Source organism: Epinephelus moara, chromosome 10, assembly GCF_006386435.1.
Source record: "Epinephelus moara isolate mb chromosome 10, YSFRI_EMoa_1.0, whole genome shotgun sequence".
Taxonomy (NCBI): Eukaryota; Metazoa; Chordata; class Actinopteri; order Perciformes; family Serranidae; genus Epinephelus; species Epinephelus moara.
The window spans coordinates 2,315,875-2,333,374 of record NC_065515.1 but is presented as its reverse complement, the minus strand read 5'-3'; the positions used below and the strand labels follow the sequence as shown (position 1 = coordinate 2,333,374).

The following is a 17,500-nucleotide window of genomic DNA, read 5'->3' as shown; positions in this document are numbered from 1 at the left end:
TCTGCAAAGAACCTGAGGGCAGCGCTCAAACCGATCCGGATGGTCTGAGGGCCAGTGGTCCGACCATTTGCGAGTTGCCGTCCTGTTGCACTCGGTCAGGTGGAGCTCTGAGTTGGCAGTGTTGGGGTCTAAGGTCAAATAACAGGCAACTAGGGGACAAAACAAGGAAGATAAGTTGATACAGCAATTAATTTTGGATATTTGAAGAAACGCTGACGTAACTCTCCTGTGGCTCCTTCTGCTTTTCTGTTTCATGTTGTGTAAATTAAAGTTTTAGATGCTTAGCCAGACTAAACAAACCGAAGAATCATGTTGGATTTTTCAGATTTTATAGACAAAATTGATCAATCTCATCACTGCCGAGAAGCTAGAATAATTATTAGTTGTAGCTCTAAACATAAGAAATCAATGCTCCTGAGTCTGCTGCTCTGATTTGAACTAATAACCTTCAGATCAACAAATAACTATCAGATTATCTGAAGCAGACAAATTATTTTTAGTGGTGCTCTAATTTAATTTTTATGGCTGATCCTCTGAGGTAATATATCAAGATATGTTTTTGTTATTGCTGCATCAGCATAATGTGTTATAACAAGTTTTCCTTGAATGAAAGTATAGCTGAGTTCAGGGGTCGGCTGCGGTCAATTGTGATTGGCAGTGGAAAAATATAATATCTAGACAGAACCTGATTATTAACACTTTCCCCACCATTGACCAGATTTTCCATCATTTATGACATTTATGAGATATTCCGTCAATTTGTGTTTTCACTGTTATAAGATAGGGGGCACTGTTAAACATCTTGTGAAATAGAGCAGCACTGCGGTGTCCAAAAACATATGAAGATGAAGATCCACTAGAAACCGGGGGAAGATGTTGCAGTTTGTAAACTGCACGAAAATGCCGGCGATGGACTCAGACTCCGACACTTCCTGTTTTGATCAACATACAAAACGGGATCTCCATGACAGTGACAGTGACACACGGACAACAGATCACTGAACGTGACAACGTGTTCAGCTATACCTCAAAGAGAATATTATTTTCAATATCATTATAATAATAATAATAATAATGGTAATCATTATTATTATTATTATTATTATTACAATTATAATAATAATTTGTATTATTATTTTCATTTATACAATTCAAACTGACGTCAGAAAATAAGAAAAATTTAAAAATGTGAATGTGAAATTGATTTTATAATGAAAATGCACAAATTCAAGTGTTGATAAAAAAGAAATGGATTAAGATAGAATAAAAAATGTTTGTGTTTAAAAACAGAAGGTCTCTAATTTAGTTTCATGTATATACTCTTTACATAGTCATCAAGCAAATTATTCATTGGTTCTTGGAAGATTAGTGAACACCATCAAAATTGCTGGCGGTGGCTGGAAACTTCAAAATTGTGGGGAAAGTGTTAAATAGTGTTTGGGCATTTGATCATAAAAACAAAGCAAAGTTGTGAACTTGGATAACAGACCTTAAATCTGTATTAATAACCACAATTACTCTGTTTTTCATGTAGCATTCAGCCCCAAACTCTCTGTTAGTAAATGTTCAAACTCTATGCAGACGATGCTGTACTGTTTATTACAGACCCAGAGAGACGAAATGTTGAAGAAATCCTTGATATAAGAAGCAGACAGATAAAATAAAAACTATGTGAGCTTACAGTTCTTCACTGACCACAAGTCTCCTCCCAGCGGACTCCTGCAAGAGCAGGAATAACCACAATATCATACAGCTGAACATGACAGATAACATTTTACTTTTAGACTGTACTGTAAACAAAGTGTTACCTTTGGTTCAACTCACCTTGTGTCGTCTTTGTTTGGGTCTCTGAGACTGAAAAGGTTGAACTGAGAGGACAGAGGCTCCCAGGGAAGAGTCTCTGATGGCTTTTCTTCTCCTTCTTCTTCTGGTTCTTCCTGTCGTGGTACTTCTTCTTCTTCTTCTTCTTCTTCTTCTTCTTCATCTTTTTCTTCTTCTTTGTTTATCCTCTCGTCTTCTGCTGACACCACAGGGGAGTCCTCACTCAACCCTTCACTCTCACATTTCCGCTCAGCTGTAAAGTTCATATAAATTAGCATTCATGTGACGCACTGTGAAATAATAGGGGAAAGTTTTCTGATGTAGCGTCATGTCTGTTTGAATACAGCCCACAGAAAAATGTTGATTTTGGGCTGTTGTGCAGTAGCCTGGTGAAACCATCCTGATCTCGCGAGCTCATATTCAATTTTGCTCCGCAGATCAGTCTGGCCATGCAATCATTAAGGCACATTCTGGCATCGGTTAAAGCTTACCGGGCCAATCACAACCGTTTATTACTTTTGGACGGGTTATTTGAAATCACGTCATCAGAATAGGAGGGACAAGGAGCGGAGTGAATGCATTTCGTAAACAACCAAAGCTTTTATTGAAATAAAGGATGTGTTTGACGTCCTTCCCACGGGGTTTGGTTAAAGTTTAATTTACCAACTGGCTCCGTTGATCGGGAAAGAGATGGGACTCAGTGAAAACCCAGTGGCTATTGTTGTTTCTCCGCTAGTTGCTCTCATGGAGGAGCAGGTCAGGGAAGTGACCAAGCTGGGAATCACAGCCATGCGACTCGGAGTCCACAGTGAGGAGGAAATCTGCAGCGAACATTGCCAAAAGATGGCAACACTCTATCCCAGACATCATCACAGCTCATCTCCGCTGCACGCTGCACTTGCTTGCTGGTCTGTTTACAGTGGCGTTGTGCTAGCCTACGTCACACGTTTCGTTTACTCTGATTGGTTTTCCTGTCTTTCCAATTGCGTGAAGGGGCACTTTGAGTGACAGCCGTTGATACAGCCCCTTGGGAATAGTGGAAATGTACACTCCGTGTACGCCACGCTAGTTGTGCAGTTAATGTTACACTCAGTAACCACTAATAGCATTATGGGGAAATTTTGTTATCTCCTGATCTGCAGGGGGCAGTAACTCACCAAGAAATGTAGCCAAACAGTGTTTTAAAGGGGACTCACTATGTTTTTCCTTATTTTCTGTAATTTATATGGTGTTATACTGTCGGATGTTTATATTAAAGGTGGCCAAAGTTTCAAATAATTAATAAACTGGTGGAACTGAGCCTACACAGGAAGTAACATCAGGTCTTTCACTTTCTAAAGCTACACCCAAGACTTAATTTTTATTTTTCATCCTTTCTGTTTGATCAGTTGTTGAATTTATCCAAAAATTTGCTTATGAACGTGGATTTACAGCGCAGGGCTAAGATTGTACCTGATGCTGTGACGTAAAGTTTAAGTAAAAAACATTTATGGGGATTTAAGGGATGATCTGGATTCAGACGCTTTGATCTGAAGTGATGGGTTTCTCCATAAAGTTTTACAGTGAAAAACAGCAAGCCTACCTGCCTGTGATGTGGGAATCACCTCCTGAGTTTGTTGTGTTTCATAGAGACTTTGAGTTTTCTCCTCAGAGAGAGTAATATCCACTTCACTGTCCTCCATGTCATCTTTCATGTTGTTGATTTTCTGGGTATCAACTGTCTCTTTGTTCTGCTCTGAGAGGTTTCCCCTAAAACCAGCGTCCATTTGTTCCTTGCTCGTCTCTGAAAATGTCTGTTTAACTTCCTGACCATTCTCTGCTTTTTCAGAAGGCTTTCTGAACAGACTCTGTAAAAAGGGCTCATCGACCCTTTCAGGTTTTATCTTGAAGGTGTCTTCCTGTGCAGTGACGCCTCTGTTGTCTCTGTCTTTTGAAAGACCGATTCTGAAGACATTAGAGAGGTCTTCCTTAAAATTAAGAAAGCTCAGACGGTTGATCGTCTTCTCTGCTGGCTGACTGGTTTTAGGATCTGTTGGCTTTTTAGACGAGCTGAAGACGCTGGTCACATCCTCTTTAAACTGGCTCAGGTCTTCTCTCAGGAGGCAGAGTGTACTGGTGGCAGGTTTATTTTCTGCCTGACTCGTTGGGTTTGTATCTTTGTCCCTGAACACCTTGAACACTTCCTCCTTAAACTGGCTGAAGTCCTCTTTGAGAAAACTCAGCGGGCTTATGGACCGTTTATCCCTCTGATTCGTTAGTAGAAGATCTTTTGTCCCCATGTTTTTGTGCTTTTGTTCTTCAGGGTCACATCCGTTGGTCACCTCATCCCCTTGGGGACATATTTCTGACACTTCCTGGTCTTTTTCCTGCAAAGGTTCCTCAGCAGGACTTATTTGTTTGTTTGTATCGTTGGAGACTTCAGAGAACACCTGTATCATCAGATAAATATGGAATAAAGTAGAATTACATTACCATTTACAAAAGAAATTCTCTTCCATTCACAATCATAAAGACAAGTTATTTGTTGACTCTGTTGTGTGAGAGCAGTGGCCTCTGACTTTGACCATGAATAAGATTATAAAATAGGATAGAGTCCTTTTTTTCTTGTCTAGTTTAGAATAACATGAAAACGTCCCAAAAAATTAACATATATATATATATATATATATATATATATATATAGCATTTAAATAGAACAAACAGTGGACCAAGAATAGAGCCTTGGGGAACACCACAAATAAACTGAGCTGTATACAACAGAGAAGATTCAGTATGAACATATGTATTTCTATAATTTTTCAGGGAGGTTTTACTGTGCTTTTTAAATTTAATGCTACGTTAAACTTCTGTCTTACTACACTTCAGAGGCAAACGTACTGCTTCATTTGTTTTTGGTAAATAAAAACAAGCCATTTGTTGACTCTGTTGTGTGAGGGTGGTGCTCTTTGACTTTGACAACGAATAAGAATAATAATTAAGATAGAGTCCTTTGTTTTCGGCTAGTGTAGAATATTGTGAAAACACATGTAATAGAAAAATAAATGTATCATCATAGATCTGCCTAAATCGAATTACACAACGATTTCTTCAAGATTAGTCAGGGTATTAAAATTATTTGATTACAATAAACATAAAAATGCATATCTTACTCAGGGAAAGCATTTGAATAGAACAAACAATAGACTGAGAATAGAGCCTTGGAGAACACCACAATTAAAATGATCTGCAGCCAACAGAGAAAAATTCAGTATGAACATACATATTTATATAGGTGTTCAGGTACTTCTCCTTTGCTTTTTTTTATGTACTGCTTTATACCTTTACCTTACTACAGTTCAGAGGCAAACATACTTTTTACATTGTGACATTTACTTTGGTAAATTACAACAAGCCATTTGTTGACTATGTTGTGTGAGGGTAGTGCTCTGACCTTGACCATAAATAAGATTAATAATTCAGATAAATTAGAGTCCTTTGTTTTCATCTAGTTTAAAACATTGTGAAAACACATGTATAAAATAAAAAATAAATATATCATTGAATCATGTAAGAGCTACATAAATTGAATTACACCAAGATTTCTTCAAGATTAGTTAAGCTGTTAAATTGCTTGATTACAGTAAGTATATTAATGCATATCTTACTCAGGGAAAGCATTTGAATAGAACAAACACTGGACTGAGAATTGAGCCTTGGGGAACACCACAATTTAAATGATCTGCTTACAACAGAGAAAGTTCAGTATGAACATACATATTTATATAGGTGTTCAGGTACTTCTCCTTTGCTTTTTACATTTTATGCTACTTTACAATTGTACCTCACTACAACTGAGATCCAAATGCTGTAATGTTACTCCTCTATATGTATTGTAAAAAAAAAAAAAGAAAAAGAAAAACAAGCTATTTCTCAACTATGTTGTGTGAAGTGGTGACCTTTGACCTTGACCATGACAAAATTCAAAACAGCCTAGATCAGAGTCCTTTTTTAGGCTTTGGGAGGAGTTATTTTAGGAAGTGTCATGTAACATAAGGCTCAAATACATGGCAACAATGTCAGTGAAAGATGTTGGTAATACTCAGAAGTTTTTCTTGACCGCTTTAACAACCTCTTGTCTCTCACACAATCAGTCGATGTGAACATGTTAGCATGCTGATGTTAGCATTTATCCCAAAGCACCGCTGTGTTAAAGCACAGCCTCATTGAGCTGTGAGCACGACTGTAGATTCATCCTATTCAGTCCATCACATGTAAACTGCAGAATTCCCACAATGCAATATGTCACATTTCCAAACTGCTTATCCAGTCTGACCAACAGTCCAAATTTTGATAATTTAATAATGTGAAACAGTGACAAGCAGAAAATCCAACAATAAGAGAAGCTGGAGCCGTAAAGCCTGGTTAATGATTGGCTTAAAACTGTCACAGATTTGTTTTTCTCAGATCTAACAATACACCTACATTGAGCTCTCCACACCTCTCAGTTCATGATCAGACTTGTTTAGAATGAAACTGATAATCTGGATCAATCAGAGTGTCTCAGTCAGATACTTACAGCTGCTTCAGGCTCCATGTCTGTGTCTGACTCGTCCTTTAAAAACACAACAAAGTGACTTAAAACCTTAAATCCAGACCTGAATCCTCAGCCTGAGTGTTGTGCCTGTAATCTCAGTCTCTCTCTATGTTTAAAAGAACTGTCGACATTCTGTCACTCGGCTGAACATGTTTCTGGTCCGACCAGTTTGTCTCCATATTTCACTTTGACTGCTCAGCTGCTGATTGGCTGACGCGTGCAGAAGTTTGAGTTGTTCCTCTCTGGGTGTTTCTGCTTTTGACAAAGATGAGGAACAATCCTTCCAGAGTGAAAATTCAGCTGCTCGGCACTTCTGTAAAGAGCTTTTTTGGACTTGGATTAGGTTAGAATGTGGTGTATTCTTACAGCCATTAAATGCACTTTATGCTGTGTATACTGCACTCTCGCCTCTTCTTTTAAAACCACAAACCTCTCTGCAAAAGTGACAGCATTTTTATTCTACCAATATTTATTGTAACCACAGCTTTAAATTTTAAAAAGTCAATTTTCTGGAAGGTTTCTGTCGAACTACAATTTTCCACTACTGAAAAATCCTACATTTCAAAAATCAATAATGAATCTTAATGCTCCAGTTTGGTTTAGTTTTTGAGGATTACGGTGGAGTTTAGATATCATTTGGTTTAGTTGGGTTTGAGTTTGTTTTATTTGTATCCATAGTTTCTATATTATCATACAAAAGGTTTGCTGTGGATTAAGGCTCTTAAACCACAAATGATTGTAGTGAATGAGGGTTTGCGTGAGTAAAATTATATAAATGTTTGTATAAAACAAAGAAAGAAATGTTGGTTAAAGCTGCATGAATTTTTGTCAGCTTGTTTTCAGCAGTCCATCATCAATACATCTGACATATTTTAAGTAGCTGATGCTAACGTGTTAGCAAACAGCTGTGATGAAAGTTCTGTTTGTTAATTTGGGACAGTTGAACTCTGCACTGTTAAAACAGATCTTGTAAATAAAAAGTGAAGCAACTGACCCAGTGAAATCAGGTGGAGGAGGGGCGAGGCCTGACTTTATGAATAATGAATCATCTCAGCTGTGCTCATTAATTATTTAGCAGGCTGAACTTAATGTGACCTTTGACCTACAAAACAAAAACGAGTCATGAAAAACATACAATAAAAATAAATAATAGTTATACTTTTTGTACACATTTACACAAAGTGTTACGATAAGGCAGTCAAAAATAACATGTGAGTATTTAAATTAATTTATTAAAAACCTACATTTAAGAAGCTTAAAGGTCGAGTATGCAGATTTTAGGGGCATCTATTTGCAGAAATGGAATATAATATTCTTAACTATGTTTTTTTTAAGTTTATTATCACTTTAAAATAAGAATAATGTTTTTGTTCCCTCAGAATGAGACGTTTATATCTACATAGGGAGCAGGTCCTCGTCCACAGAGGACACCATGTTGCACCGCCATGTTCAGTGGCCCAGAGCGGACAAATCAAACGCTGGCTCTAGATAGAGACATTCACGTTTTCACATTTTTGCCTCTGTAGTTCTCCTACACCTTTGGCACGTAGGGGAAACTTAAGTTCCGCTCCTAACCACTAGATGTTACTAAATCCCACACACTGGACCTTTAAAGCAGCAAAACAAAGTTTGAATTGGAAAAATAAAAAAGATGATCATATCGACTAGGAAAAACAGCTCTGACTAGAAAACATTTATTTAATATCTAAACAAATATCTAAATAAATATAACAAGATTTCTGGTTGTCCAGTAATATCATTAAGATAGATAGATAGATAGATAGATAGATAGATAGATAGATAGATAGTAATTTATCTTTTTATTTATTTATTTATTTATTGTAGAAGGTGATTGGAAATAAAAACAGTATGGAATTAGGACACACACACACACACACACACACAACACATTAACACACACATTAAGGCAGCAAGAGGATTAGTAAGGCTGTTGGATTACATTGGACCATTATAACTTCATATCTGACTCAGAGAAATCATTTCAATGGAACAAACAGTGGACCCAGAACAGAGCCTTGGGGAACTCCAGAGGTGGAAAGTGACTCAGTAGTTAATCAAGTGCTGTATTTAGGTACAATTTTAAAGGAACTCCGCTACATCTCAGAGCACTTTATTTACCTGACAGCTTTAGTTTGTTCACAGAATCAGATTATTAATTCAAAATATAATCAGTGATGATGTATTATCATAGATGAAACGAACCAGCAGTACATAAATTCATTAAAATGAGCTCCACCTTTACCTGATCAGTACATTAATGCATCACTAATTATAATACAATAATACCATATATATTATTCTACATATTGAATGCTTTTACTTGTGGTGATGTTTTTAAAACACTTTTGTATTTTTACTAAAGTAAATCTTTAAATGCTTTAACTTGGTACCACTGCGTCTGCTGAGGTAAAAGATCTCTGTACTCCCTCCGGCACTGAGAGTATCAGTGTCACATTAATCACAGAAGAAATTAGGAGAGTAGGAAACAAAAACACAAAAGTAAATCCTTAAATAATAAACAATAACTAGAATAAAATAAATCTGAAAATAGAGACTGAACTATCAGTCGCAATTTAATATACAGACAATAATGATAAACTAATTGTGTGATTCACTGGGACTAAATAAAATCATATAGAACCAAACATTATTTGATTAATCAGTAAGTTATCAACAGAAAATTGGTTTTAATTGACATTAACTGACAACGTATTCAGCAGATTAATCAATAATAACATGTAGCAGTTAGTTAAACCTGCGGCTGTGAGAAAAGATGTCATTTTAATTTGGCTGTTCTTGAGGGTTCTTTACATGAAGGTTCTGGTTCAGGAGAACCTAATTAAAAAACATGTAGACAGCTTTCCTCCTCCTCCTCTTTGCTCCCCATCTCGGCTCGTTGCTATGCAGAGAAACCAGGTCTCAGAGCCGAGCTGTGATTGGCTGTTGCCAGGCTGCAGGGTTGGCAGCGAGCGAGAGTGTCTGAGATAAAGAAAGAGAGTGGGTTCGTCCTTTATGCTGCTCGGCTTCCCTCTGAGAATAACAACGAGGCAGCAGAGACATGAAAACGTCTCCGTCACAGAGACGAGCTAACACCAGCTGTTTTACTCTTAAAGGCTCAGTTCACACAAACAACACCATACATAACACACAGTCATTGTTTCTGTCCCTGCAGACAGTTTCAGTTTTATGTGTCCTCAGGTTGTCTGTCTCTCAGGTTTCTACTGTGGACTGAGCAGAGTTTAGTTTGAGCTGCTCTCAGAGTTGGAACATGATTCAACAGCCACATTTCTCTCAGGCTGCTGTCAGCCCTAGAGTGGTCTCCTCTGGTCTGAATCAGGGACTCATGTTGTTCCAAAGTTGTATAATTGCCTAGAGTTGGTTCGTGTTCTCACGGCAGCATTTACAAGAGGACCAGATCAAATGCCTTGTGTGAGAAAGCTGCTCTTGATTGGTCAGAATTTCCATGTGGGAAAAATCCAGGAAGTAAAGCAAACGTTGAAGAAGAGTACACTTGCAAGATAAATGTGACACTTTCTAATGTCACAATGGAGGGACAACTACGCAGGTTGATTTTAGCGCTGCTCATCGTGGACTATATTGCTGTCATTGTTCATTTTAGTCAAACCATACAGTTTGAAAACGAGGCGCGGCTCCAACTAGAAAACAATGTTTTGATGCATTGGAGTTCCTGTTATTCCTGATGATTCACACAACTCACTGAAGACTGTTCCTACTTAAGTGTGTAAAACAACACACCTGAATTCCAGCGTGCATAAACTAGGAAACACCTGATCAGAGAGGTGACCAGAGGACGGAGTCACACCTGGTCCAAAATAGACCCACAGATAATCAGGCCTGGGCCAGCTTTGGGCTGGTGACACAGATTTATTCACTCCTGTCCTTTATATCCTGAATAGTGACACAGATTCAGTTTAGGATGGAGCTTCAGTTTGTTTTTTCTGAATATGTTTCAGAAAATATATATTTAAAGTTGGAATAGGAGGAGAAAAAAACCATAATAATAAAAAAAGCGCCCAACACTGGTCTCATAATCCACCCGTGCCCAGACCCCCGACAGAAGTTTGTTTGTTTATTAACTCATTTTCAGTATCACTGTATGATGAGCACAAAACATACAACACTGCAGATACATAAAGTTACCTGATGTAGTTTGATTTATGGTTCAATCAGTTATCAGTTTGATGTTCTTCAGGTTCCAGTGAAGCACAACCTTCATGTAAAGGTTCGGTCATGTAAAGCATGAGATGGCACAAGTTAAAATGACAGAGTCGTTCTGGGTTAATATTTAATGTATTTTCTGACAGCCATGTCACCAACAGCTGTAGGTTGTTATTGATTAATCTGCTGACGATGTTGTTGATTAAATGTTTGATTTAAAAACACAAATGTTCCCACGGTCCAAAGAGACGTCTTCGCACAGCTCGTTTTATTAGAAGATTTACTGAGTCAAAGAAAAGCAGCAGATCCTCACACTTGAGCTCATGTTTGTTCTCAGCTCGTCCTGCATGTGTTGGTTTATCGATAGAGTTGTTTATGTGAATCGTACAGTTTGAGTGTAGAGAACAAAGTGAGGCTGACAGGACATGATGTCTGGAGGTAGCAGGTATCTGTCTCTGCTGCTGCTGCCGAGTCCTGACGGTGAAAAGCAGATCAAGCGAAGCAATCATGTTTCTGCTCGTCTCGTCTCGCTGGCGTCCATTTTGTGGTCATGTGTGCAGCTGGTTGTTTAATGGAGGAGGTTTGGATCAGAGCCAGAGACTAAGGCGCAAACACACAGGAGAAAATATCCAGGTCCACACACACACACACACACACACACACACACACACACACACACCGACGGCTTCATTTGGATTCACAGACTGAAATCCTCAGAGAGTCGTATCAAAGCTTTCATCCCCCCTCTCTCCATCCCGTCTCCATGGCAACGCCTCGGGGTGTGTGTGTGTGAGCCAAAGGCCGTCTGCAGACAAAGAGCTGCGTGTGTGTGTGTGTGTGTGTGTGTGTGTGTGTGGGTGTGTGTGTGTGTGTGTGTGTGTGTGTGTGTGAGCAGGCGGCAGTGAAATGAACGTTTTACATGTTGTGGTGTTTCTGTAATAAAGCAGCAGACATATTTCCAGCTGGTGAAACGACCTGAATGATTTCACTCTTTAACAGAAAACATCAAAAACAGACAAAATAATAATAATAAATTAATTATTAAAGAGAATTTTTTTTCTCTTGTAATTTACTTTATTGGTATATGGCATTAAACTGTACGCACACGTCACACATTCCTGCTGGTCACACTTTGATATTAAGAGCCGGACCAGACAGAATTTTACACACTTGACTCAGCAGCTGCTCCCGAGTGGAGCATGACGACACCTGGACCGTACAGCAAACATGTAATCTGACTTTCACTTTGCATCCTGTAGCACCTCTGTCATGTAAACAAACCTCATCATCATCAGCTGGGTGCACGAGGTCAGACTGGAGATGTAACCTCTTCAACTGTCTTATGAAGACATTTAACCCAAAAAAGAACAGAAATAACTGAGATTTAATTAATTGAAACACAAAAATAATAATGACGAAAATCACAGAAAGGATTCAGAGTAACGAATATATAGTTGACATACAGAGGTTATTCTGCATTTGTTTGATTAAATCAGCTTTCAGCCTAAATATAAAGACTGCACTATATGTGCCCCCGTTACCTTTGTCAGATTTTTAATCTCAGAAAGTTTTTTTAAAACTCATTTATTTTTTTAATGAAACAGATTATAAAAAAAATCTACACTGACAACTGGTCTCATCGTTTGTCACTTAACATGTAAACTGTGAATAATACAAAGTGAAAAAAGTAAAGAAATAAGAGGAAGTCAATGTGTCTGTGCTTCTGTAGTAAAACTGAAATTCTTCAGCCTGAAAACACAAAAAGCAGAAATAGGTCAGTGTTGTTTTTTTCCTCTTCTTCTCTGGCGTTCAGCCCAGAACTGACTCACCTGCTGCACCCAAGGGATTTATAATAATATCGTTAAAAATATATATAATATTTTAGCTTTGGCACAGGTCAGGAGCTGTCTGCAGCACACTGTAGCTGCTGTGATTTTTCTATGGAAACAAAAAGGAAAATGTCAACCATGAAACTCATACACACATTCTGACAAGAATATATGGAATATTCTTATTTTAATTATCATTATTTTTTTCCATTTATTTTTTAAATTTCATAGTAGTTTTAGATTCATTTTTGCCTGTATTTTGTTTTTACCATATTTTATATTGTTTAATCATCCTTTTTTTTTTAATTTCTGGTGAAAAAAAAATTGTGTGTGTATATTTTATTATTTTTCTCAGTGACCCCCATGAACACGAGATGGTACATCTCATGGATTTTTTCCTAATATAGACTTTCCAACAATTTGTACAAACTGACCTTATATCAGTTTCTGTGTTGGAAAATAAATAATAAGTTACACATCAGCCAACCTTTGTTCTCATATTTAAAATGTACTGGTGATATAAGTGGACGATCTCTGACAGGAATAAACACACACACTCTGCTTGGTGTTTAAACTGTGTGTCGTGTTGTGTGTGTGCAGCTGTCTGGAGCCGAGAAGCCTCCTGCTGGAGAACCGGACAACAACTCATCATCGGCTGCTGCAGCAGGAACAGACGCCGCTGCAGACGGAGGCAGCAAGGTGACACATCAACACATCACTGACACACAAACTACACTGCTCAGAAAATGAAGTGAACATTTAAATCACACTTCAGATGTTGATGAACGAATTATTCAAGTGGAAAATCTTTACTGATGTACAACGTTTAATTTGTTGAGACCAAAATGACGTAACAACAGTCAGTGGAAACCAAGATCATCAACACACTGAGGGCTGGACTCAAAATCACACTGAAAATTAAAGGCAGATATTGAAATCACAGCTGATCCACCTCATCATGTGACTCAGTAGTGTGTACGGCCCCCGCCTGCCTGTATGACCTCCTGACAACATCTGAGCATGCTCCTGGCTGGAGCAGGAGTAGGAACTGCCTACACACTCTGGACACATGAGGCCGGGTCCTGCACCAGGAGGAACCCAGGGCCCTCTGCACCAGGAGGAACCCAGGGCCCTCTGCACCAGGAGGAACCCAGGACCCTGCTGCTGGGTTGATGCCCTTCTACGGCCCTGTCCAGCTCTCCTGGTGTAACGGCCGGTCTCCTGGTATCTGGTATCAACCTGACTGGGCTGCAGGTACAGCCTCATGCTACCAGTAGTGACAAGGACACTAGCAGAAGACCAAACTAGAGAAGAATCAGTGAGGAAGGATAAGGAGAGAGCAACTGTCTGTGGACACCACATGTAAAACCATTTCCTGTTTGTCTCTTTGATTTGACCCAAGCAGCTGAAACTGATTCACAATCACTTTATTGATCTCCCTGAAGTTTGACTGACTTCCTGTCACACTGTGACCATTAAGTGTTCCCTTCATTTTTTTGAGCAGTGTAAAAACTCTACATTTCAACATGTTTGGATAATATTTTGATCCAGTGTTTGATTTTCACATATTTACTGTGTGACAAACTGAACGTGCTGCTATGTTTAAATTGTATCTGTCATACATTCAATTTTATATCGGTTCACATCTTTCTCCAATATATTTTTTGATTATACTGCTGATCACATCAGCATTTTAATGTTGGAAAGATTTTATTTAATATGTTCATATATCATACTAGGTATTAGGAAAATATGGCTTTACTTTACAACTTAAATTAATATTAAAAAAGGCACTTCTCTGTTTTGCACAATGATTCAAAATAAAATGTATGAAAAAACTGTTTGTAGGAAGCTGCAGTATTGAAATCTAAAATAAGAAATGAAAAAATCGAAATAGTTTTATTATATTTACTTCTTTATTTAATCTAAAGCAGTTTTAAATAACTGCACATACACACCATATTTTAAGATATTTGTGATGCATGGCGGCTCGGTGGCGAGTTTATCTCACATAACATAAGAAAAAAATAAAATTACCTGTAACTGATCAAACAACAGGTTCCACAGTCCAGTTTCAGTTTCAAGTCTCTAATTTGTTAGAGGCTGAAACACGTTTATTAATGCCCCCCCCTCAGGTGGAGATGGTGTTCTGGCTGCTCTCCATGCTCGCTAACAGAGATAAGGAGGAGATGTCTCGGACTCTGCTGGCTCTGTCCAGCTCTCAGGACAGCTGCATCGCTATGAGAAAGTCTGGCTGCGTCCCCCTGCTGGTCCAGATCCTGCACGAACCTCCAAGCAGCGGTGGCCCTGGGGAGACGGCGGCGAGCGGTTCAACAACCGGCTGCAGCAGAGAGGCCAAATCTAGAGCCAGCGCCGCCCTCCACAACATCATCTACTCCCAGCAGGATGAGGGCCAGGCCCGCCGGGAGATGAGGGTGCTGCACATGCTGGAGCAGATCCGGACCTACTGCGACAGCGGCTGGGACTGGATCGAGAGCCACGCCGGGACACCGTCACCCGGGGGATCCAAAACTACCGGTGAGTCAAGTTCTCTGTAAACCCTGAGTAACCAAAACCAGAAGTTCTTTCTGATCCTGGTGGAACCAAAACCACTGGTGTATGAGGTTCTCTCCAGCGTGAAAAAAGCATCAACCATGACAGAGACAGTCCATCGTTTGTTTGTTGTAAATGAAATATTTGTGAGAACACAGTTTATGAACTGTTGTAGATCTAGTAGATATTTACTGTGAATAAAATGAGCTCCACTTTTACCAGCATTAATGTGTCAGTGATTATAATCCAATAATATAAACACAGTATTATTCTGCATCATGGATTCTTTTACTTCTGGTACTTCAGAATGTTTTGATGCTGAAACTTTTGCACTTTTACTTAAGTTGAATTTTGAATTCAGAACTTTATTACACTGTGGTGTTTTTACTGACATGTTCCTTGTCTTCTTTGTGTTCTTCTCTGCAGACATCCCTGAACCTGTGGACCCTCAGATCTGTCAGGCCATGTGCGCCATCATGAAGCTTTCCTTTGAAGAAGAGTACCGACGTGCCATGAATGAATTAGGTTCGTGAAACACCTGCAGGTCTTCGATTTTCCCCAAAATATCAGACATATTTTGCTGAGGGTCTGCTGTGTTGTCTTCCAGGTGGTCTGCAGGTGGTGGCTGATCTGATCCACCTGGACCAGGACATGTACGGCATGCAGAACGACCCCATCAACATGGCTCTGCGCCGCTACGCAGGGATGGCTGTGACTAACCTCACCTTTGGAGATGTCGTCAACAAGGTACAGAGACACTGTGGTGACTTTCAAAGTTGTGCATGGATCAGTGGGCGGGAATGTTTGTCAGCGGGACTGATTGTAGAGAAGTAGATCAACCTTATTGATCCCACCAGTGGGAATTAAAATATTAGAGCAGAGAGAGTGAAAGTGAAAAGTACTGATGTACACTATGACCATTTATGACATACTACTCTATGACTTTTTATTTTATATCTTTTAGGATCTTTTTTTCTTACTTTTATTATATATCATACTACACTGTTTGTTTTGTTTTTAATCACACACTGTACTATGACTTTCTTTATCTATTATTTGACACGTGACTATAACTTTTTCTGGCATACCATACTACGACCTGTTTTTAATCATATATTGTACAGTGACTTAAAAGAAACACTGTTGCACATTACACTATGACTTTATTCATTGTTTGTTGCACACTATCCCATGACCTTTGGGTTAATCACTTACTATATACTATGAATAATTCTGACATGCAATACTGTGACTTTTTTTTAACTTATTTTTTGACTACATACTCTACCATGACCTTGTTTTATCACTTACGGTACAATGACTCTTCAAAAAACTTTTTATTATCTAATACTATACAATGATGCTATGATTTGACGATTCTTGTACTTTTATTGGACACTACACTAAAACTTATTTGAACATACTATGGAATGGTTTAGTGTCATAGGAAAGTATGACTTTCTTTTAAATTGTGGGATACACTTTTTTGTGGCATTATATACAATTTCTTTTAAACTTTATATTCCTTATACAATACCATGACACTCACTATTTACTATACCATGACATTTTTATCGCTTTTAATGGCAAAGCTATGAAAATAACATAGTATAGTATGTCGTTTACATATTTTTATAGCTTTTCATGCCATACTACGACTACATACAAACATAAATACATTTTGACGACACATTATACAATGATGTTTTTTGCATAATTTTTGACGACATACTAAACTGTCACGTTTTTCCGTTATTGTTGACGACATACTATACTATGACGTTGTTTCATGTTTTTTGATCACATACTATACTGTCACGTTTTTTCATGATTTTGATCGACATACCGCGCACTATGATATTTTTTTATAATTTTGGACGACATACTACACTATGACGTTTTTTCATGATTTATTACGACATGCTATACTATGACTTTTTTTCGTGATTTTGGTCAACGTGCTATACTTTGACTTTTTTTCATAATTTTTGACGACATGCTATACGATGACGTTTTTTCATGATTTTTGACAACATGCTATACTATGATTTTTTTTGTGATTTTAGTCGATATGTTATACTATGACGGTTTTTCACGGTTTTTGATCACATGCTATACTATGACGTTGTTTCATGATTTATTACGACATGCTATACTATGACCTTTTTTCGTGATTTTGGTCGACATGCTATACTATGACGTTGTTTCATAAATTTGGACGACATACTATACTATGACGTTTTTTCATGATTTATTACGTCATGCTATACTATGACGTTTTGTCACGTTTTTTGATCACATACTATACTGTGACATTTTCCGTTTTTTTTACGACATGCTATACTATGACTTTTTTCCTGATTTATTACGACATGCAATACTATGACTTTTTTTCATAATTTTTGACGACATGCTATACTTTGACTTTTTTTCATGATTTTTGAGGACACGCTATACTATGATGTTTTTTTGTGATTTTAGTCGATATGTTATACTATGACATTTTTTCATGATTTTTGACGAC

At 38.1% G+C, this 17,500-nt stretch overlaps 2 protein-coding genes across 2 annotated transcripts in view; one reads left to right on the top strand and one right to left on the bottom strand.

Annotated features, from left to right (window-relative positions):
- Positions 1 to 6,552, bottom strand: part of LOC126397078 (tripartite motif-containing protein 14-like) — an 8,277-nt gene extending 1,725 nt beyond the window's left edge. Inside the window, exons 1-5 of the mRNA XM_050055565.1 lie at positions 6,377 to 6,552; positions 3,404 to 4,250; positions 1,825 to 2,074; positions 1,682 to 1,719; positions 1 to 149 (exon numbers count right to left, since the gene is read on the bottom strand). The exon at positions 1 to 149 is cut by the window's left edge and continues 1,725 nt beyond it. Of these exons, the coding sequence (XP_049911522.1) occupies positions 1 to 149; positions 1,682 to 1,719; positions 1,825 to 2,074; positions 3,404 to 4,250; positions 6,377 to 6,394 (1,302 nt within the window). The 5' untranslated portion in view covers positions 6,395 to 6,552. The remainder of the gene's footprint in view (positions 150 to 1,681; positions 1,720 to 1,824; positions 2,075 to 3,403; positions 4,251 to 6,376) is intronic.
- apc2 (APC regulator of WNT signaling pathway 2) overlaps positions 1 to 17,500 on the top strand; it is a 39,376-nt gene that overhangs the window by 8,133 nt on the left and 13,743 nt on the right. Inside the window, exons 7-10 of the mRNA XM_050055551.1 lie at positions 13,024 to 13,122; positions 14,559 to 14,961; positions 15,403 to 15,501; positions 15,584 to 15,723. Of these exons, the coding sequence (XP_049911508.1) occupies positions 13,024 to 13,122; positions 14,559 to 14,961; positions 15,403 to 15,501; positions 15,584 to 15,723 (741 nt within the window). The remainder of the gene's footprint in view (positions 1 to 13,023; positions 13,123 to 14,558; positions 14,962 to 15,402; positions 15,502 to 15,583; positions 15,724 to 17,500) is intronic.